Source organism: Cotesia glomerata, linkage group LG4 (genome assembly GCF_020080835.1).
Source record: "Cotesia glomerata isolate CgM1 linkage group LG4, MPM_Cglom_v2.3, whole genome shotgun sequence".
NCBI classification, from domain to species: Eukaryota; Metazoa; Arthropoda; class Insecta; order Hymenoptera; family Braconidae; genus Cotesia; species Cotesia glomerata.
The window spans coordinates 10,205,002-10,228,903 of record NC_058161.1 but is presented as its reverse complement, the minus strand read 5'-3'; the positions used below and the strand labels follow the sequence as shown (position 1 = coordinate 10,228,903).

At 28.0% G+C, this 23,902-nt stretch overlaps 2 protein-coding genes across 5 annotated transcripts; one reads left to right on the top strand and one right to left on the bottom strand.

The window, feature by feature from the left end:
- Positions 1-1,406: 1,406 nt before the first annotated feature.
- Positions 1,407-4,182, bottom strand: LOC123263306 (transmembrane protein 18). Its single transcript, XM_044725939.1, has 5 exons — positions 3,845-4,182; positions 3,029-3,146; positions 2,852-2,906; positions 2,672-2,765; positions 1,407-1,969 (listed from the first exon to the last, which is right to left on the bottom strand). Exons 1-5 carry the CDS (start codon positions 3,905-3,907, stop codon positions 1,841-1,843), a joined length of 459 nt encoding a protein of 152 aa, XP_044581874.1. The 5' UTR covers positions 3,908-4,182; the 3' UTR covers positions 1,407-1,840.
- Positions 4,183-16,061: 11,879 nt separating this feature from the next.
- LOC123263287 (clavesin-1) lies at positions 16,062-21,884 on the top strand. Of its 4 annotated transcripts, none has more exons than XM_044725913.1 (6): positions 16,062-16,284; positions 16,373-16,519; positions 17,038-17,378; positions 21,293-21,421; positions 21,483-21,717; positions 21,792-21,884. In XM_044725913.1, exons 2-6 carry the CDS (start codon positions 16,396-16,398, stop codon positions 21,845-21,847), a joined length of 885 nt encoding a protein of 294 aa, XP_044581848.1. In that variant the 5' UTR covers positions 16,062-16,284; positions 16,373-16,395; the 3' UTR covers positions 21,848-21,884. The 4 variants fall into 4 exon arrangements, with proteins under 4 accessions (XP_044581848.1, XP_044581847.1, XP_044581846.1 ...); XM_044725912.1 differs by having other exon boundaries at positions 16,062-16,298; XM_044725911.1 differs by having other exon boundaries at positions 16,063-16,519.
- Positions 21,885-23,902: the final 2,018 nt, after the last annotated feature.

Here is a 23,902-nt window from a genome sequence, read left to right as displayed (position 1 = left end):
ATCACTTGTAATTGATAATTAAAAACTGTGTCTAGAAAAAATTCATAAAAAAATGTTGTTTTTTTAGCTTTGCAACTGCGTATAACCCCTTAAAAGAAAAAAAATGTCAGTTGTGAGCTAACTTTAGACTCCCTGACGTGGAATAATAATGAATAGTCAATAAATAAATTTTATTGTAAAAATATCAATTTGAATACAAGAACAACAAATAATAAATGAGTGATTAAAATTGTTTATTTTAAATTAGAAGCTATAAAAGTAATAATATAAATAATAAAGAAATTTTAACAACCTCATACTTTCGTTAACAAATGTAATTTACATTCAAGCAGATATGGTTAGTCCTTAATTAAGAATTTTCATAAATATAAATACATAGATATTTATTAAAATTTGATTTGACAATAATACATATGGCATATTATGCAAAAAATCACAAAAATTTATACAATTAGTAGGCAAGTATCATTTCATAACTTATTGTATTATTAAAAACTAATGTGATGCAATATCGTTTTTAACAACGTAACAAAGAAGATTATGAAAAAAATTCGTTGTACTAAATTTTTAGCTATACTTTCTTCTCGCGATATAGATGCTTGTTTACTAAATAATTAAGTACTCAATTTATTCGATAAATTATTAAATTTGATATAATAATAATAATCAATTATTTTTTTGGGTTTTCGAAAGATAATTAAATACAATTTTTTGCTTTTGTAAAAAAGAAATATGCTCTTAGGAATGTATTAAATATAACGACAAAAATGAATAAAAAAAAATCTGAAAAACGGTTGACCCTGCAGGCCATTTCGGAAACTTTCTGCTATATTCGAGCTTAATATGTTCGAAAAATTTCATATTCCAAAGTTTTATACTCTTCGAGTTCAATACAACAACTTTTATACATTTTCGAGTTCTCCAAGTTGTATTGACACAAAACTTTTTTGAAGATTTAAAATTGCAATATCTCCCGAACGAATCAATCGATTTTGATATAGTCTGGGGAATTTCATGTGTTTTTTAAAGCACAAAAAGATAACACTCGTCTTTAAAAACGATCTGACAAAATCTTAAAATCTACGGCCGAAGTGATTCAATCAACGCGGAACCGTATTTTAATCGGTCAAACCGTTCAAAAGTTATAAAGAGTTTACGTAAATAAGTAGTAACATCTTCGTAGAAATAATCAGAATTGCTTCCTAGGAACTCAAAATCTGGATATCTGATGAGAAGTTGATTTTCGACAATTGGGGTGAAACCAACAACTTCCCAGATTTGAAAATCATTGATTTTCATAGCGAGAAGCTAAAAAACCTACAAAATAATTTTTGACGTCAAGTCGATAAATTTGAACCAACAAATACTGTACTAAAATTTACAATAAAATTAATAACTTAATTTAAAAAATATCACAAATAATAATCATCTATGATTTTAAATTTATAAATATTACGCATCAACGATCTTGACAAAAATGTACAAAACTATTTTTACGTACCATACTAGATTTTAGTGCCAATTAATAACTAATAAGTCACGTTTTTTTTTTTTTTCATTCTTAAATTAATCTTACTATTATAACCTATGATATATATTCTTTTCGCGTAGATTAATAATAAGATAACGCAACTTAAAAATAGTAACGTATTTTAGTATTCTAAAATAAAGCTTATATAATATAAAATGAATTTTTTTTTTCAATTAATATTTCCGATGGTCAACGCTTAATAAATCACGTTTTCTTGTTGGTAAAATCCGCTGTCTATTAAATGATAATATTTGAAATTTAAATAATTATTTTAATAAGTAATCAATTACTTTTGACTAGAAATCATAATTATTCGTCCTTTGACTTGTTGGTCGTGGTAGGCGGGCTTTCAATAGTTTGGCGAATCTTGGCTCGCTGTCGAAGTTGAGCTCTTTTTAAATTTGTTGTTAATTGACTGGATTGGTAAAGCCAACTTGCCTAAAAAAATTAATTAATAAATAAAACAGAATAAACTTGAATTATTATTTATAATTCAGCAATAACAGCTTAAAAACTACTGAAAATATCTTGGCAGGCTGAAATAAATGGAACCAGGCACCTTAACTTTCACTAATAGATTATAGGGTAGAACCACCGGTTTTGGACACTTAGATTCAATGATTATGCATTCATAATTCTATGATTATGTAGAAAATTGTAATGTTAAAATAATATTTTCATAGAATTTTTGAACGCTTACATTCATAAAAACAGAATTTATGATGCTATTATTACCTTCATAAATTATTTATACAATAATTTGGATATCAGATGTCCAAAAACGGTATAGTATCCACAAACGGTACTTCTACCCTTTAACAATTATCAATTATCAATTTTTGTAGGCAAGATCATAATTTTTAATTATAGACGAAGCTAATTTTAGAAAAAAAAAAACTTTGTTGATGAAATTATTTTTTTACACCAATTTAGACCAGCAATTATAGAAAAAAAGTTGAATTTTTAAATTGATTCAAATAACGTGCGAATGATTAAACAGAAGAGTTGAAATCTATTTTATTAATAATTTTTTTATGAGCTGGCAGTATATTTTTTACTAAAATTGATTTTAATAAATATGCACTATAGAATAAATAAATTATCCTTCTCGTTCAACTTGAAAGTTTGTTGTATACTTACTACCATTATCATACAGTTCATTAATATTGGAACAGAAAATACTATAGATATAAAAAGGCCTTTAGAATCAAAGTATTGTTGTTTTGAAAATAACCTGAAATAAAAAGAAGTTTTATTAATATAAAAGTAAAATAAAGTTATGTCCGTATTTCAAGAATCGATTTCGGATATAGTACTTACATCCATTTACTGGCAGCAACTTCATTTATGCTTTCTGAGAAATAGACTAAGAGTACTGCAATAATTAAAGGAATTCATATTCAAGTTTATTAAAAAACATTGAGGGTAAATTGAACATTTAATTTAAGTAACATTACGTTAATATGTAGTCAGGTATTTAATTAATAAAGTACTTACGAAGAATTAGAAATAATATAATCTGGAAGTTAGCGTGATTTCTGGTCATCAAGGCAGTCATTGTTACGGCGACATGAAACGCTAATAAAATTGCTAGCCATGGATCTTTCCATTCAATCTGAATATGTTAAGATAAATTGTTATTAATTGAATTAGAATTATGATAAATATTAATCGTGTAAATAATTATTGGGAAAAAAATATAATTATCATTAAAAAAATTATTGCTTTATTTCTGAATTGTAAAAGATATAATTATAGAACTTTCATTCATATTATTTTAAGTGTTAAATAAAAACAAAAGTACTTTTATGATGAGAATTAATAAACTTATGACTTATTACAGTGAAAATATCAAACGTATAATAATTTTTAATATTTTGAAATCAAATAATGTAAAATCAATCAAAGAAAATCACAACATTCCATTATAAGAAATAAAAAATTTTCATATTTTTGAAATAATTTTATGATAAGATGTTAAAAACCGGATTATTGCTGCTACCTGTTATTTTTAGTATTACAAAATAATCGAATATTCGATTCATTGTAAGCAAGTCAATCATAAAGAAATAAACAAATAAGAAGATGAAAAATTTTTGTCTTTTTAAATTTTTTAATGTCAAAAAAATATTTAAAATTAAAAAATTACAGTATAACTTAAATTTTTTAACCTTGATAAATTAATTATGCAAAAAAGCATTTATAATAATAAGTGTACGATGAAATCGGAGATAATTATGATAATAAAAAAAAAAAAAAACATTCCAATAATTAATAATGAAAATAATAATAGAAAATAATTAAAATACTTACACTTTGCAAAAAAGGCCAGACACCGTCAATTGTGTCTGTAGCAATAAACTCTGAGCTCGACATTTGTTTATGCTAAGTTTTCTGATTACCCAATTATATTTATTTTTTTAATAATTAACAGTATATACATAGATTAAAAAGTATCGTCATTTATCTGCACTGTACATGTGTATACAAAACTTCTAGACATGAGTCAACACATTGCATATTTTTTGTATGCATGTAGGTATATATATTTTGTATACTCATCCATGTGCAGGAAACGCAATCTCACGGACGTAAAATACAATAATACAATTTATGACTACCTATGCATTTATTTATACTTGGTATAATTAGTTAGTACTTTATAGAGAAAAAAAAAACATTCACGTAACTATTAATTCAATCAGCCTATAATTCTATTTTTATGTAATAAATTTAATGGATTTAATGTAATAAAATGGAAAAAAATATGCTGCTCACTCCATCTATGATCCCGCCTTTTTTTAAATTGCTGAATTTGAAAAATGAAAATTTTTAATAAAACCTTTAGTTAAAGATTTTAAAAATTTTTATTTCTTCATTACTTGAACAGAAAAAGGAAAATATGATTGATTGGAAACTAGTAATGAACCGCAATAAAGATGATAAAAGTAAGATAAAATATGTTACGCTATTTATTTCCACTGAATGTATATACACCCTAATTATGAAAGTTTTTTATATACTTATTTTTCAGGAAGGAGCCTACTAACTGCTATGTCACTAAAAGCTGAATGCTCGTTAAATGTTTCTGATGTCTCAGCCAACATACAAGTCAGACAGACTTCTTGATGAAGGTTTTTAAAGACGTCTTTAAAACGTCTATAAGACATCCAACTATGGCATCGTAACGACCTTATTTTTGAGAACTTTCAATGGAGAAGTCTTTAAGAAATATTTTTTCTGGATAAATGGACAAACGGAAGGATCTCTGTCACACTTGTACAAAAAATGAAATTTCAAAAAGCATTTTATGCATAAATAAATGAAAATGTTCAAAAAAAAGCGCTCGCTCTTCGATAGATAATTTAATTTTTCATACAATAACTAAAAAATTTTAAAAAAGATAAAATTCAAATAATAGCTTTCAAATCATTCCGCTATGAATTAATTTTTTCACTCTAAATATTTTTTCATGAATAATAAAACGTTTAGTAATATTCTATTTATTTACGATTAAATCTAAACTTATTAAACGATAGGTGTTCTTTTTTTTTATTTTTAACTTCCCGCTAAGAAAATCAATGATTTCCAAAAATCGGGAAGTTATTGATTTCACCCCAATTTTCGAAAATCGAGATTTCATCAGATCTCCACGTTTTGAGATCCTAGAAAGCGATTTCGACCATTTTCCCGAGGATGTCACTATGTCCGTATGTATGTACATATGTATATATGTATGTATGTATGTATGTATGTATGTATGTATGTATGTATGTATGTATGTATGTATGTATGTATGTATGTGTAGCATCGAATAAGTAAATTCTTTGCATTACAAGATCCAAGACGTGTTTTCTCATAATTATTGGGAAAAGTAAAGTATAAATGACGTACTTTTACGTAAATTTTTAATAATATTTTTGTTTTATTTTAATAATTACAGATTAATTTTTCGAAAATAATGAATGGTTAGGATTGCTCTATTTCACTAAAGTCCCAAAAGTTGAACCTAAATCTAAAACATTATAGATATTTACAAACCTGAACAAATTATAAATTATGTGAAAATATGGACACTTCTCCCTCCCATATAAAAGTAGCAAAAATATCGAATGCAAATAACATATATTTATTTTTTCCTTTCGTTTATTCAATGTATAAGAATAAGTTGTTATTGCGATGAAAAAAATAAAAATAACAGTCGTATATTATTCATAAGATTTATTCATTAATATAACATCGAACAAAGACGTCAGGCATTGTCTTGTCGTATCAATATTAATTGTCATTATCATTATCATATGATTGATATTTTCATCGTAAACTAAAGGTAAATTTTTACGCCGTATATCCTACAGCTATTTAATTATTTATAGACAACACAAGAAACAGTACGGGGCATAAGGGTATAAATCATTTGTGTTATTTTTAATAATTGTTCACTATTTTACTTTGTTTGTTTAAGTTTCTAAATAATTTTTATTGAGAATTTAAGTTATTTAAATTATCCGATTGCTAAAAATAGATTGTAAACAACTAGTAAATATAACAAATAAAAGATAATTGTACGGTATTCTTATTTCCTACGATAACCAATACCACGGTACTCATACATTGACCCTGCAACATTTTTCCGTAATTCAGTAATCCACGATTTTACGGCAGCAAATGTGCAGCTAAAAGAGCGGCATTGGCATTTGATTTGAGATCCCGACATTTTTTTCAATCTTAGCTTGAATAAAATCAATTAAATTATTTAAATTTTATTGTCGTTTTGAATTTTTTCTTAGTCTTAATTCCATTATTTCTAATTAATTTGAATTTTAAATTATAGACGAGTCTCTTTATGAATCCTATTTGTTTTCTTTTTTTTTTTTCAACCAATCTCGCGTTAATATGAGAGATACACTAATAGGACTTATAACGAAACTCGACTGTACTTGAATTTATAGTTTATCCAAAAGTATGCAAACTATGGCTGTTAATTAATAAACATGTAAGTTTTATGATTTGTTATTTCAAGTAAATCAAATAATTATGATATTAGAATTTGCATTTTATAATAAAAGTTATATATTGAATGCTTTTGAAGTTAGCAAATTTAGTAGCTGCGTAATTGTGTGAACTAATTAACCCTGATGCTCTTTATTCAAAGGTCATACGTGAGTGCGATGGACAAAGGATTGAATGTGTACGGTAGATCATGGTTCGAATTAAGTTGAAATCAAGGGATTATTCTGTAAACCTCTAACCAGAGTTCAGAGATTCCATTGAAAGTTGACATCGATACCAAAATATATTTCTTAATTAAAAAAATCATAAAAACGGTTGACCCTGTTGGCCATCCCTGGAACTTCCTGCTATATTTATTAACTCGAAAACTCTTAAGAAATTTCCAACCCCAAAGTTATAGTTATCGTGCATTTCAAAAGCATCATTCTTCAAAATTTTGAATTGCAATATTTTTCGAACTATAAACAACCGACTCTCATGCGGCTCGAGGCATTCGGAGTAGTTTTTTGGATACAATAAGATAACATTTTACTTCAAAAACGATGGGATGCAAAATTTTGAAGTTATAAAAAATTATATTTTCTTAGTATTTTTTCAACAGCATATCAATATGTCGCTTCCCTGGCGGATTCGTGGTCACGGTAAAATGATCGTGAAACGACGGTGAATGTACCGTGAATTCACAGTGTCAACAAATGATCGTCGAATGACCGTCACTTGACTATCGAACGGCCGTCATTTGACAGTGAACAACGAGTATCATTGTGAAAGTTTTTCACTGTTACTTTATGATTTTTATTCTGTATAGTTATCATACTTTACTCTTCAAAAAACCAAATTTTTACATGACTTCTCCGATTTTTTCCCTAAGTAAAAATCTTAGATCATCGATCGATCGTCTGTCATTTGACAGTCATTCGAAAACATATAAATTATCAAAAAACCGTAACTCGGTGGTAGATGCACAGTAGTCTGTAAGTGAAACGAGCGTATAATGTCGGTAAGTCAGGAATTTTTTACTAGTCAACAATGAAAAAGTGCTGATTATATTTTTATTTTTTTATTCCATTAAAAATACTCAAAGTGTATAAAAAAATAGGTAAATGAAAAATTATCAGTAAATAATCGTGATGAAAAATTTGAAAAAAATATTAAATTATTGTAATTTTGTTTATTTCAAAGTAAAATCATAAAAAATTAATCAGATTACAGACAATCAACAGAGATCCATCATTTCAATACTTTTCATAAGAGTTTATGGCTTACAATAGTTGAATTTTTTTCATAGTCTTAAATGAGATACCATAATACTTTTTGATTATGAAAAATATAATAATCAATATTGTTTTTTTTTTTAGAGACGAAAACTTTAATTTCAAAATTACGGAAAAATTGTTTGTTATCAAGAAAAATTATTATGAGATATTTTTTTTTAACAATTCAATTTTTAGCAATTTCTTTTCCAGATCTTTTTTTATACAGTTAATAATTTTACCGTAATTTCGAAATTGAGAATTTCGTAATCATCAAAAATTTGAATCATTTATTACGATTATTATTTTAAAGTCATGGAAAAAATATAACTTTATTTAAGCTATTTTTATCTGTGCAATGCAAAAAAATGACTTGGTTTTGATACCTTATGATGTGACTGAATCAAATGGTTCGTGCAGTGTCTTAGATGGCCTAGCTGGTAGAGTCTTGGGCGCGCGACCAGTTGATCGGGTTCGAGTCTCGGTCGAGACTGTCCGAAATATGTTTTTTTATTTTATTGTCCGTGACAGTAGCGTCAAATCACCGTATTTCGACAGTATATTGAGCGTACAGTGTCGGTCATAACCTCGTAGATTCACTTGCGTATGCACCGTAAATATTCAATAAATTTATATTAGACATCGTTCACAACGGTATCCGATGCTGACTGACAGATCGCTCGGTAAGAACGAACTTTATACGGTGAAACGACCGTGAAACAACCGTCATTCGATCGTGCTTTCACCGTGTCGCCGAAACCGCCAGGGTTGAATAAATTATTTAATTTAGATTTAATTCGACGCAATAGGTGCAGTTTTTTAACACACACACACACACACACACACACACACACACACACACGCACCCGCGCGCGGGCACACCTCAGGACATCCTCGTGAAAATAGTAAAAATAACTTTCTAGGACTTCAAGACGTAAAGATTAGATAAAAATTTGACTATCCAAAACTGGGGTGAAACTAGTAATTTGCCGATTTTTAGAAAATTAATTTTCATGCACGGAAAAAATTGAATAATTATAATTATTATCGTTCTTTTTTAATATAGACTAGAAATTTGAATAGCGCGCTACGCGCGTGCCTAAATTTCAACCAATAATGAATCGTGGCCCGTTCTTTGCGAGTTTCGACATTTGACTAACTTCAAGACTTTCATCTATTGCACGCCTCATAGCGCGAAGCGCGTGAGGTTGTGCTTTATACTCGACTCGTCAAGATCAAGCAATTTTGTGATCTTTAAATGCCTCTATCGCAACCATATTACACTTATTCAATAATATAAGTAGATGAACACCGAAAAACACTTAAATTAAACCATCTTTTACTTTATAAAATCATTTCATGTTGCTATTTTGAAAAAAAAAAAACGTTTTGAACAAAATTTTACGTGGACGTCCGGATGTCACCTCATTTTGGATGTACCAACGATTACTCCCGAACAAATTGATATTTCAAGACCGGACCTTTTTTATTAGTTTAAGAATTCGATGAACTGGGTCCGTATTTCATATCAGTGGCCTAGCTCATGTATTTTTTTTTAATTTAATTTTTATTAAAATTCACGGATACAACCGTACAAAGCCAAACGAACTTTTCTTATTTGTCACGTGAAAACTATGGCGCCACTTGATCAAGCTAGATTTTTTTAGACTGCGGCCGTATATGACAAGAAAAAAGGGCGCCGATATTTAAAAAAAAAATAAAAAATACTTTGTAAGAAATTACTTAATTATAATTTTTTTTTTTAATCAATTACACAATTAATTTTTTTCTTAAAAAATGATTGAGCGTTATGAGGTGTGCACTTTTGGATTCTCCAAACTTTTTTATAATATAGGATAGCATTAGAATATTATTGACTAAGATTTATTTATGGTGATAGTTACTATCTCGATAATGGTAGTAGCTAATACCATTTTTACGATCATAGTTTTTTTAAATACACGAGATGTTAACTATAAATATCGTGATGGTAACTATTACCATAAATAAATTGTAGTCAATAATATTCTAAGGCCTGTAACTATTATGAAAAAACGATAATAATCATCATAGTTATTAAATTTTCTCGGTGTAGCGGGAAGTTAAAAATTATAAAAAAAAAATTAGGAAAACGGTTGACACTCAAGGCCATCCCTGCAACTTCCCGCTAATCCATGACTAGGCGCTTAAAATTGCACTTATGACATTTTTGAGCTCTTCAGGCTCAAAAATGCAATTTGTGTGTTATTTTGAGCTCTCCGAGCTCAAAGAGATAGTTTTTATATACTTTTGAACTCTTCGAGCTCGAAAATCTGATAGAAATTTCATAGAACACTATTTTTTGAATTTTCAAACCGCAATAACTTTTGAATGAATTAACCGATTTTCATGCGGTTGGCGTCACTCGATGCAGTTTTTTAAGCCTCACTAAGAATCTTTAAGTTTGAATTGATCAAACTAAGTGTAAAATGTTGAAAATGCGGGAAAGCGGAGGATCAGGTTTTGGTCTGGATATCTCAATTAAAACGCGGAAATATTATTAAAATGAACATTATAAATTTATTTACACAAATTACACTTAATATTTATTTAATATGTTAGCGGAGTGTTTAAATAAAAGCGGATAAATAAAGCACTGCGTGATTAATAAAGCGAAGCCGGTTGACACGTGGTTGAGCACACTGCCGACACTGGAAAAGCGGAGAATTATTTTTACAAATAACACAATTTATCTGTAACAAACTAATGCGGGTTAATAACAATTAATTTAAGCAAATTAACTTATTAAATAAGCGAAATGCGGTTTGTTAGCAAAAAGCGAAAGTAAAGTAACACTAATGGCGACTTGTTGCAACGAAAGCGTGGAAGCGAAAGATAATAATAATAATGCGTCTTCTTGCTCGTCGACTTGGGGAAGAAGACTTATTGCGCATGTCTGCTGAGCAATCAGCCAATCACGCCATGACGTGATCAGTCAAGCTAAGTTTTGTGCAGGCGGTTAGTTTAAGCGGGAACTAGCAGTTGACAGGTGCGGCTCGTGAAATTGGGAGTCTCCCAGGGGCGACTTTATCACGGCTGGGCCTGTTCACTGAACACTAAGAATTTCGGAGAATTTCCAAAAAAAAAAACACTTTTTTCGGTTTTCTTTCGTTCACGATTCTGTGTATTCGTATATTTATATTCACAAATGCAGGTACACGGAAAAAAATAATCGGTAGCTGCAACCGAAAAAAATCGGTAGCAGATACCGATTATTTTTCGGTAACAGCTACCGATTACCAATTTTTGAAAATTTCTTATCTTCTTAACGAGAAGTTAAATTCTCGCTCCTTAATGAATAAAAAAAAAGGAACTTCATTTGAGATACAAATAACACTTACTTAAATACAAAATATTAAAAATGTGGAGTATTTATAAGGTATTTTTTGATTATAAATTTTTATTGAATTAAATACCTATTGGTAGCCGCAATCGAAAAAATCGGTATAGATTCTGTTTAGAAACTAATCGAGAAATATCATCCAAGTCCTAAAAAATTATTTTTTAAATTATTTTGTATGTGAATATATATATATGTATATATATAAATATATATATACACTAGCTGACCCGGCAAACGTTGTTTTGCCATGTGAATAATTTCTAGAGAATTTCTAGTGTAGAAAAAAAATGACTAACTTATTGGAAGTGTATAAGGATGTGGAATATGAGTGAAAAAGGCCTGGAGCGCTGTGAACGATGAAGGAATGTTGTTTAAGAATAACAAAACACCAAACATTAATTGTTTTTATTTATTAAAAGTAATAATTATTTATATAATTAATTAATTACATAATATTAATCTCTTAATGCTGCAGCATGAACAATATTTTTTGTTAGCCCGTCTTTAGCTAATACAAACAAACTTGATGGTTTACCCACTCGAGAGCATGCAACGTATAATTGTCCGTGTGAAAAACATGGTGTGCTCAAATCTCGTCTAGCAAAGAATGAAACAAGGTTATCGTAGCCATAACGTACATCCACCCGATTGGCTAGTGCGCTTCCGGAGTCCTCGCCGCCCATAAAGTAGATTTGTAAAAATTTATGTGGTTCGTTTGGCATTGGCAGCAATGAGCCTATTTTATGATAAACTTGGCCTCTGATTTTAAATGTAGAATTGTATTGTTGACCATTTGCATTAGTATTTTGAACTATTTCTGTTGCTCCGAACGATGTCATTTGAAAGCATGAGTTAAATGTTCGAATGGACTTCAGGAACACGTTAGAATCTGGATCTGTGCCGATAAGCAAACCGTTCAATGGTTCCGGTGGTGTTTCAATTACAGGTAGTTGTACCTTCCCTGACGCGCAACACATCCCGGCTGGTTCATTTTTGAATTTCAAAGCATGACAATACGGGCATTCTTTGTCCATAGCACCAATTACTACTTTTGAATGAGCATAATATTCAATATCGGGCTCATACTGGAATGCTAGACGCAGAAATGATGTAGCTACAAATGCTCGATGTGCCTGTTGGCGTTGTTGGTCATTCGCTCTGCGTCTATTGACAGTAAAACGGCGTGATTGTCGTTTTTCTAATCTCATGACTTCATTGCGTTCAGCTCGTGTATCGTCTGATTGTTCTTGACGCAATTGCGCCATTCTCACACGCGCTCCAGTATTGTCTTCCTGAACTTGTTCTTCGGTTCTTTGGGCTCTTCTATTTCGAATGCTTCTAGATTTATTTGTATCACGGCTCAAATTGGCCCCTTTGCGTTTTTTTGGCATTGTTCACTGTACAATACAAAACACACATGAATAGAACTGATTGAATTATTTAATTATTATATTAATCATTTATTTTATCTTTGATTACATTAAATATACATGTAAAAATTAGATAGTTTCACGAAAGCGAAAAATTTTATGTTTCTTAATTATATCGAAAATACATATTGTTAGAAATAGTGAAAAAAAAAAATTCTGTCGAAGTTAGAGCTCTTATAAGTAAACACAAAAAAAAATTTCCCAATTGTAATAAAAATCTAACTTTCACCGAATTCGTTTTTCACCATTCCCAACAATATTTTCGTTATAAATAAGAAAGAATAATTTTTGATTTTATAATAAACGTAAAAAATAATTTATACTTACAACTCAATAGCCGTTGTTTGCGGGAACTCGTGACACGTGTTGAGTATTTTAGAGGTTATGTAAGTCATTTAATTAACTGATCGTGCGATTTACACTCAAAATTAATAATTTTATTAGTTATTAATAATTAATTATATTCAATAATATTAGTTATTAATAAATAAATAATAAAGTTACTCGAGAATATATTTGATATGAGAGTTACATTGAGATAGTAAAAATGTTTAACTACTACGCTTGAAGCATAAACACTAATAATAGCCGAAAACTGTAGACATGCCGAACTGTAACATCCCTACTCCGTGCTGTTTACAGGGTGAGAAGTGACACCGGTAGACACATGGAGGGGATAACTTACCAAGTGATAATAATTGATGTTATCGAGCGGGATAGAAAATGATAAAATTATGAAAATGACTATTAAAAAGCAAGGGTTGGTGATAAAAAAGTGCAAATTTAGAGTTGTATGTATTTTTTGATGCCACATAATAAAAAAATAAAAAAAAAAAAATTTTATCAAAAAAATAAAAAAAAAATTTTTAGGGTGAACACCCCTTATCACTTAGAGGTTAGAAAAATAGATAGTAGCCGATTCTCAGGCTTACTGAATATGCATAAAAAATTTCATGAGAATCGGTCAAGCCTTTTCGGAGGAGTATGGGAACGAACATTGTGACACGAGAATTTTATATATTAGAATATATATATACATATAGATATAAAAAATATATGAAAAGTTGATGTGGGTACTCAAATGAAAGGTCTCGATAAGTGTAATGTCTGGGTGAATTTATATCTTTAAAAATGTCAATAGTTTACAAGATACAAGGTCATTTCTTAATTATTGATATTTTTAAAGATGTAAGCTCACCCTGATGTCACACTCATCAAGAGCTTTCATTTGAGTACTCACATGCATTTTGATATATTTTTCATATATAAATATATAAAATATATGAAAAATTGATGTGGGTACTCAAATGAAAGGTCTCGATGAGTGTAATGTCTGGATGAGCTTATATCTTTAAAAATGTCAATAGTTAACAAGATAAAAGGTCATTTCTTAATTATGTGTCTAGAAATGAAGCATTTTCGAATGCAGCCTAAATACTTATCATGATAAATTGACTATCGATGAGAATGATATGAAACCTTAAAAAGGCGCAAATTCAAGACCTTTGCAATGACACTAAATTTCACTAAAACTTGTTTCAAGAATTGAAACAAGTATATATTTTTGAAGAGCTCAATATTCTTGGTTTGAGTAGAAAAATTTTTGATTTAAGAAAATTTTTCTTGATTTAAGTAAATTTTACTTCATTCAAGAATTTTTCATCTTAATTCAAGACAATTACCCTCTTCAAAATTATATTCTTGGTTCAAGAATTTTTCTTTTGAATCAAGTTAATTTATTGTTCTGTGTGTGGGAATTAATATATACTGATTGTACTAATTACAATCGCCGGATAGTTGCATTTATCATCTTAACTTTGCAAAAATTAATAACCATTCTGCATAGTAGAAGCTACAAAATAAGGATGGTTACCGTTAACATAAAATTCTCACCGTATGGTAATCGGTAGCTTGCACCGAAAAAATCGGTAGACTCTACCGAAAATAATCGGTATCTGCTACCGATTTTTTTTCGGTAGCAGCTGCCGATTTTTCTGGGAACCTCTACCGAAAAAATCGGTAGCCTCTACCGATTATTTTTTTCCGTGTACTGTGAGCAGGTACTGTGAGCAGGTACTGTGAGCAGGTACTAGTTCTTGAGTAGCTACTGAGTACTTTACTTTAAGCTTATTTCGATATTACCTTATCTCGATATTATTTCGATATTACCTTATCTCGATATCCTCGAGATCTTTTATTTGAGTACCGACATAAATTTTTCATTTTATATATATTTGTAAAAAATATGAAATAGAAAAGAATCAAAACTGGAAAAAATCAAAATTTTGAAAAAATTCAAAATTCAAAACAAATTTAATTTTCAGAAAAAAACTATTTTCGATAAGTAAAAAAAAATTTTTGTTTAATATTACGAATTCAAGAAGAACAATTAAATTAGAAAAAAAAATTTTCGAAAAAATTAGAATTTTGAAAATAAAAAAATATTTTTTTGATTTGTAAAAAAAAATATTTTAATTTCGAATTTTTACAGAAATTAAAAAACGGTTTATTAATTGTAATTTTTAAAATCTCTAAATACGTATTTTATAATTTTTAAACAAGTCAAAATAGTTATTTTTTCATTTTTATTCAAAAAAATAAATGAAAAATTTACCCCGCGGAGTTAAATCTATCAAAAATATAATTTAAATCTGTTTTGGAGTGAATGTAACTCCCGGAGGGAGTAAATTAATTGAAAATCATCCACTCCGCATTCATTCTCAAATTACTCCGCATTTATTTCGAAAATTTTTTACGTCCCCTTAAGACTTTGCTAATAAATCACTACTTTAAAGATTGTACATTAAAAATAAATCAATTTTTCATCTGTTTTCATTATATTTTTTACATAAAAATTTTTAACTTTCAAAATTTGTTTCATAGAACATCATTTACAATTTTTGTGAAAATTCAAATTTAATTATCCATTTTCACCAAACTTACGCGTAAAAAATTACCTGGACTTTTTCTTCGAAATTCTTATGATTTTTAAGCATACAGTGGCATTAAAATGTGAAGTTAAAATCTTTTACTTTCCGGGACGTATTTAGGGGATGCGTAATAAAAAATTTTTAAGTTACATAAATTATGACTACCCTACTTTAAATAATTTTTACCATTCGAACCAAATAAAAAATGGAATCATCTAACTTGAATTGATCGATCAGAAAAATGACATCTTAATTAAATAATAAATAATAAACAAAAAATTAATAAATTTAATTATTGAGTACATTAAAATATTTTAATTAATATTAATGACATATGTTAATACGAATTTATTATTCTTGGTATATTGGCACTATCTTTAGAGTGATGATTAAACAATGACAGCAATGTATTCAAAAAAAATAAACAAACGATAAATCGGAGTATTAGTAATATACTTGTATTTGTTTCTTCTTATCAGACCGCGTCAAGTTTAAAAGCAATAATGTGATGCGTGTAGTTTGTATGTATCTGTATATTTTTTTTTGTAACCACAGGGTGTTGTGATTATTTGGCAGTTATACTTATTTGTCATGAAGATGATGCACAATTTATTTAATATTGCGGATCCCAAAGACTCGATTGGACTTTGTAATGGTCAAAGATTAGACGCAGATCATGATGTGTAATAAGAGCCTCCCCGATATAACGACTCAACCAGATAAATCTTAGACGTCTTCTTACGAGGTTTAGTCTCTCTAGTAAAGTTGTTCATTTATATAAATATATATTTTCAGTTAATTATTTTCTTATAACTTACATTATTAATTAAAAGGAGCTCTTAATTCGCGAATTGTGATGGCGTTTCAACTCGAAGTTGGACCTCTTGATGAGGAGACTAAGAAATTAGCTGAAGTTGAACTTAGAGAAACCCCAGAAAATGTCAAAAATGGCATTGAAACACTTCGTAAACTTCTTGAAGGTAAAAAGTTTATTGTAATTATTATTTTGAAAAATAAATTTTTTTACCGTCTAATTTTTTTTATTTGACAAAGAATATTTTAATTATTAAAGAGTAAAGCAATGCAATAGTAGAATGAATATTATTCAATTATTTTAAAGAATTATTACTGTGAGATAGGCTGTCATTGTGTAATATCAGTTGAGTTATTTTTGGATGCTTTGGTTACTCCCAATTCAGTGAAATCTTTTAAGATAAAAATTATCAAAGAGATTTGTTTTTTCAGAACTTATTCTGATAACATTTTTGTACATAATTGTCAATAATAAAGTTATTCAATGATGTATATAAATTCAAATAAAAAAGTAACATATTGTTATTTATAATTTAAAAATTTTTTTAACCTTATGTAACATTCTTTGACATGCAAAGTCCGTTTATAATACACAATAAAAAATAATAATCTGGAATAATACACTTATTTGAAATAAAAAATTTTTTCACAGTATAAATTTTTTTTCTTTTTTTTTTTCTTTCAGAAAGCAAAACCTTGTATTATAGAACAGATGATGAATTCTTATTGATATTTCTTCGACCTTGCAAATTTTATGCAGAAAGTGCGTATGCTTTAATGCAAAGAATTGCCGATTTTAAGGTCAAAAATGCAGCTCTCCTCGATAATTTAATGCCGGATGATGAGAAAACGGCGATTTTTGAGAATAACGTTGTAAATGTACTAAAAGATCGGGATCATAAACGAAGACGTGTCCTTATAGTGAACGCCGGAAAATCATGGGATCCATCGAAAGTGACAGCTGACCAAATGTTTAGAATATTTTATTTAATACATGAAGCCGCAATGTTAGAACCGGAATCACAGGTAAAGTCATTTGATATTAAATGAAGCTAATCAGTGATTAGTGGCAAGAAATTAAAGTAATTAGCACCGAAAAATTTATTTTTAGTCATATTTGAACAAACATTATGAAGCTTCATCTGGATAATCTTGATTATATCATTTCAAAGACAAGTAGATCGTACTTTGCTCTCAAACGATAAGTTATTAATGATAGCACGTATATTAACGAATACGACAATAGTTACATTAAAAAATTTTAAATACATGCAAAAATATTTTCTTTTCTTTTTTACTATCAATAAATGTTTCTTAAAGTTAAATATTCAAGTTTTAATTATTATAAATTGAAATCTTAATTTTCATTCTAAAATTAATTTTGAAAAATTATCAATATCTGTATATCAAAATTATCGTAAAATAATTGGATAATTGAAATTTTTTTGTATTATGTCTATATCATAAAATATTTCTAAATCTGAGTTTTAGGTATAATGAAAGCATTGGTTTATTAAGATCAAGTTGTAAGCAAATTAGAATATTAATTATCGAGTGGAATAATTACTGACTTTTACTTTAGAACTTAGTTAAATTGTACGCTTAATTAAGCATAAGTTCAAGTTATTCTACCAACGCTCATTTGATCCTAATTAATTTACTGCCCGAGTCGAAATTTCGATCGGATATTGAACCTTCTGATCCGAAATTGATCGTACTTAGAGCTCCATGGTCCGACTAGTTCCGATTTTGAACGTCTTGGACGTACTGTTTACCGAGAAATCGGATTTTGAACTTCTCGGTCCGACAGTTCATCGAAAGATCCGACTTTAAACCTTCAAGTCCGATAAAAGTAATAAATAAAATTTTATAAATTATAAATAATTATTGAACAAATTAAACTAATCACAAAAATAATTTCTGTCCATATTAACCTGTAACTTGCATGGATTTATTCTATTTATCTATACATTTATTATCTTTTTATTATTCTTCAAGCGCAATATAATTTGTATTAAATTAATTTTTTCGAGAAATAGTTCAATTTATTTTTTTTTTTAAATTCTATCAATATATAAAGATAATAATATAATATGTGTTGAAATTAAGAAATTTTAAACACATACATCAAAAATGTATTTACATTATAAAATAAATCAGTTCTAAAAAATGTAAAAACCTACTAGGAAATACTATTAAAAATAATTATTTATTACTTGTAAAGAATTTTTTCACAATATAAATTCTCCAAATAAAGATGTAATTATAATAAATTTATACATATTTTTAATTAAAAAAAAATAAATCTTAAATATATAATTCTGATGTGATATTTAATACATAAAATGTAATTAGATTTTTGGCGAAAATCGTGATAAAACTTCATGGATTTGGACTTGATTTTGACCCACTTCAAACGGTCAGATTTCATTTAAACTTCGTAGACTTATCGAGGACCGATGACAATACACTAATTTGATGAAATTATTCCATTATCTTAATTAAGATCGTCAAGATTGAATGATTTTTTCACGCTTCCTTTGCGTGAGAGCAAGAAAGATAGGGCAATCGCGTGGTCTTGCGAATGCGTACCATTTTGATTCGAACACTCGGCTCGGCACAATAGTGAAGGCAATAGTCATATTACAGTAACTAATACTAATCACGGAATTAATAGTAGTTTATAATAAATTAACTAAACAAAAAAGTAGAAAATAAATGAAAGTTTAAAAAAATTAAAAATCACGCTGTTTATAGAAAACCAAACTAAAAAATAGAAAATAAATTTTAATAAATTTGAATTAAGAATAGTGTAAAAAATTTTAATAAATATAAATTAATAATAGTGTAAGTAAGAAAAAAATGTATTTTATTTTAAAAAAAGCGTGTGGTGCTTTTTAAGATATTGTCGAAATAATAATCCTTCTACTTATATCTGTCAATAAAATATTTATAACTATTGACACCATGCACCCCACGCTTTTTTTAAAATAAAATACATTTTTTTTATTTACACTATTGTTAATTTATATTTATCAAAATTCATTTTCTCTTTCTTAGTTTGGTTTTCTATAAAAAGCATGTTTTTTAGTTTGTTTTAAACTATTATTTATTATATAGAAGCAAGGTGCTTCTAATGATTCTACCGCGACAGCTTAATGTTTTCAGTTTTATCGCACTTACATAAGAATGATCTGCTATCATATAAAAAATTATCACCATCAGCAACAACTACGTTATTTGCAACTACTCCACGAATAACAGTAAAGTGATGATTAATTTTACAATTACGAATGTTTTGTAAATAAATACAGCGTGACCATTGCATAAAACAATAAATCAGTCCAAATGGGAGATGGTTATTTTTTAGATACTGCACCACTGAAGATTGTGTTTGCAAGTTATCTTTATACATTTCAGAGACTTCAAGCTTATTCTTTTTCATAAGCCTCAATTGGCAAATACTTAAGTATAGTCTTATAGTAATATTATCAATTAATAATTCACTTCATTGCATTTCAAGCATAATTATTAATGGAATATCAACATTTTCAAAACTTGTAATTGCCAACACTGTAACAATTATCAGAAGTTTGATCCAAAATTTTTGTGTGTACTTTTTTTTCCTGACAAAAATTACATACACTTTTATTTGCTGATAGTTCAATAAATTTTGTCATTGTTATAAATTGATTTTGAGATCTTGCTAGCTGACTATCAATATGTCAGGTACCATGCAATGGTTTTAATATTTGAACATTTACATCTTCGAATTCATAGTATGAGCCCACAAAGGTCCTAAATTTTTCACTGAGTCAGGCAAATGGATTAATGAGTGTATATTTAATTTATTATTTAACCAAAACAATTACATATCGTTAAAATTGATTTGGTCTCAAAACAATTAAAATATAATAATTTAAAGTTGAATTTTAAATATTGTAATTTCAAACATTAAGATTTAAAATAAGATATTAAAAATATACAGAACGATGTACAAAGTCTAAAGTAATATTAGAATTTAACTCTTGCTTTTTTTTAACTAATAAACATTTATAAAAAATAGTTTATTGTCATCAAAACACAATATTAAATAACATAAATTTTATTAAAAAATAAACCGTCACACTTCGTCACCTTATAGATTTAGTTTATGAGAATGATAAGATATGCATCACCTCATCGGTCGTACGGCGTAGGGGTTAGTTATCGGTCTGGCAAGCGCGCGGCTCGGGTTCGAATCTCGGTTAGAACGGAACGCGATTTTCACTTTATTTCTATAATTAGAAATAGTTAGGTCTAAATTAATCGTCAAATGGTCTAAACTTGCGTTAGCTCTACATCAAAATCGGAACAAAAAAAATGGCGCTTAAAAATTATTTTTTTATAAATTTTGAATCAAATGTTAGGGATAGACTTGAAAATTAACTATGGCCCAGTCCTGGTATTATTATTATTAGCATTATCATTATAAAATACGACCAAGGCGTTCAAAATCGGATCGAATTTTTATTTCTGTCTGATCGTACTTTGGACTCCATAGTGGTAAAAACGGAAATTTGTACCACTGTGGAGATCAAAATATGATTAAATTTAACATGGGAATTGATCGTACTTTGAACTCCCTGATCCGAAGTTGATCGGACTTTAGTAGGTTCAAAATACGATCAAAATTTCAACTCGGGCGATGCTGATTAATTGGTGTATGTACTTTCGAATTCAAAAGCTTTACCCTTTTTAAAACTATTTTATCTTCTTGAATATTTTCTTGGGTCAAATCAATTTTTTTTTTGGTGCAGGACTTTTGAAACTCAACATACAGTAAAAACTCGACTTTATAAAATTGAGCCAGAACCAATACTTGCTCAAACTTTTTTGAATTTACAATGTCACTAGTCATTATTAACTTGCTATTAATAATATTTTTATTCTAATTTCAGGTACGAGGTGTTGTCGTTATAATGGATTTCGATGGATTGTCAATGAAACAAGTTATGGGGTTATCACCATCATTTAGTATGAGACTACTATCATTTATTCAAGATGCTTTGCCACTTCGTTTGAAAGAAGTAAAATTTTTACAGTTAAAATTAAATAAAAGAACAATCATTAATATTTTTTATTTTACAGGTACATTTCGTAAAGCAACCCTTCCTTTTCAACATTGTATGGAATATGTTCAAGCCTTTCACCAGAGAAAAACTTAGAAAACGAATGTTTTTCCATGGATCTAAAATGAACTCTCTACACGCATATTTAGCTCCGAGTCATCTTCCCATGGATTATGGAGGCGAATTACCAGAAATTAATTACACTGCCGCTGATTGGTATACAACTATTTTATCATGCAACGATTCTATAAGAGGTAATGAATGTTCTTTTTTTTTTTTTTTTTTTAATTACTGATGGTTTTATATTATAATTTAAATAATAATGAAGGAAAATTTTTTCAGCGTGGAATACGTATGGATATCGGAAAGAATAAAATAATTTAATAAGTATCTCTTGCTCTTAAATAGCAATGTTTGTAGCGTAAAAATAAAATAAAAATAAAAATGATTATATTATTATTTTTATAAATTATACTTCAAATTTTAATTGAGATTGTTCCAAAAAATTTTAATGCCTATGTATAATTAATAAATAACATAATAAAGAGTTGTTTTCAATATTACAATTCTTACAATGCTTACAGTAAATCTCTTCGACACCAATGTTCACCGACGATAACACTATTCAGTATTCATAGTATCTAAAAAAATATTAGAAGTAAATCAGGATACTCGTATATAGAAATCGGTATCATTCGATTTTCTAAACAGAAAAAAAAATGTTCTTGAATCAAGTATATAATTTTGAAGAACTTAATCTTCTTGATTTGCGTAGAAAAATTCTTGAACTAATAAATTTATCTTGATTTAAGGAAATTTTACTAGATTCAAGAATTTTTCGTCTTGATTCAAGACAATTACCCCCTTCAAAATTATTTTCTTGGTTCAACAATCTTGCTTTAACAATCTTGACCAATGCCAAAAAACAACATTTAGTTCAACGGATTTTGTCAATGAAGGAAAATAATTTTTTTTTATCATTGTAGTTTCCTATAATCGTAATTTATTTTTCTAAATAAAATTCAAGTTAGAATTATTTATTTTATCATTTGTTAATTTTTCTACAAGGTGACTAGTCTCTAGCTATATTAGCTAATAGAGGATACATCAGGAATTGAAGCTACTTTAAGTTATTAATAAATTTATAATTAATATTTTTGCATTTTTTTTTTAAAGTGAAAAGTAGATAACGCTACAAATATCATTATGTCAGTGATGGTGATCAAAAGCTCAAATCGATGTTAGAAATGTTCCTATTCTGTTGGTACTTCTTTATAAGATGGTATGAATGTGTATTATACTTCATTACCTTAAAAAATAATTCATCCATTTAATTTCAGACAGTCTCAGTTCTTCGTGTTTGATTTTTTTTTTAACATATTTAGAATGTACTTTCACTACTTCTAGTATATTTAACTTAATAAAGTAGGATCACTCCTGAAAAAAAATTTTTTAACCTTATACCTACTGGAAAATTGTGCTGACGTTTACAAAAGATAAATCGATTCCCGATGAACTGATTGGGGGAAAATCTGAGTAAAAGCTCTATGCGAGTATAGTCATAATCACAACTATTTCAATTGCGCTGTTACAGTTTTAATATTTGAAGTAAAGACAGTACCTTTTCTGTTGTGCTTTAAAGCTAGGTCTTTGTTTTACCTATAAGCTAAAATATTAGCTTTTCCTTGATCTGTGCAATTTTAATTAAAGAAAATATTAAATTTCGACCATTAGAAAGTTATCAAATTTTGTTATTCTTTGGTTTTATGTAAATAATTAAAAATGGATTATTTTAATAAATGATTACCGTAGATTCCACCTTTATGACTAAATTAAAATGTATTTATCGATTAATTAATGATAATGGAAAAAAAAGAGTTCACTGATGATATGATCCAATGATTTTCTTGACAAAAAAACTGTAAGAAGCATGAAATATTTTTTATCTAATTTAGACTTAATACTACTCATTAAGAAGGGTTTACATTTTTTCTCTCTCTCGCCCTTTATTGGACAAACGAAAGTATCTCTGTCATACTTGTACAACTTATGGAATCTTAAAACGCATTTTATGCATAAATAATTGAAAATTTTCTAAAAAAGCGCTTCGCTCTTCGATAGATAATTTAATTATCTATCGAAGAGCGAAGCGTTTTTTTCAAAATTTTATCTTATTCATGAGCAAAACTCGTTTGAAAATCAACTATCAACCGCTTTTAAGGATTTTGAGCATCAAAGTAAAACTATTTTCTATGTGGTAAATGAAAGATCAAACGAATTGAGGATCTTGAGGCATAAAATAAAATTTATATTTTGATTCTTGTGACTAAAATAAGTATATAATAATATATTACTATGAATATTACTATTGATACATCTTTATAGAGATCGGAAATGAAGAAAACAGGAATTAAGATTGATAATTAATTGTTAACATCA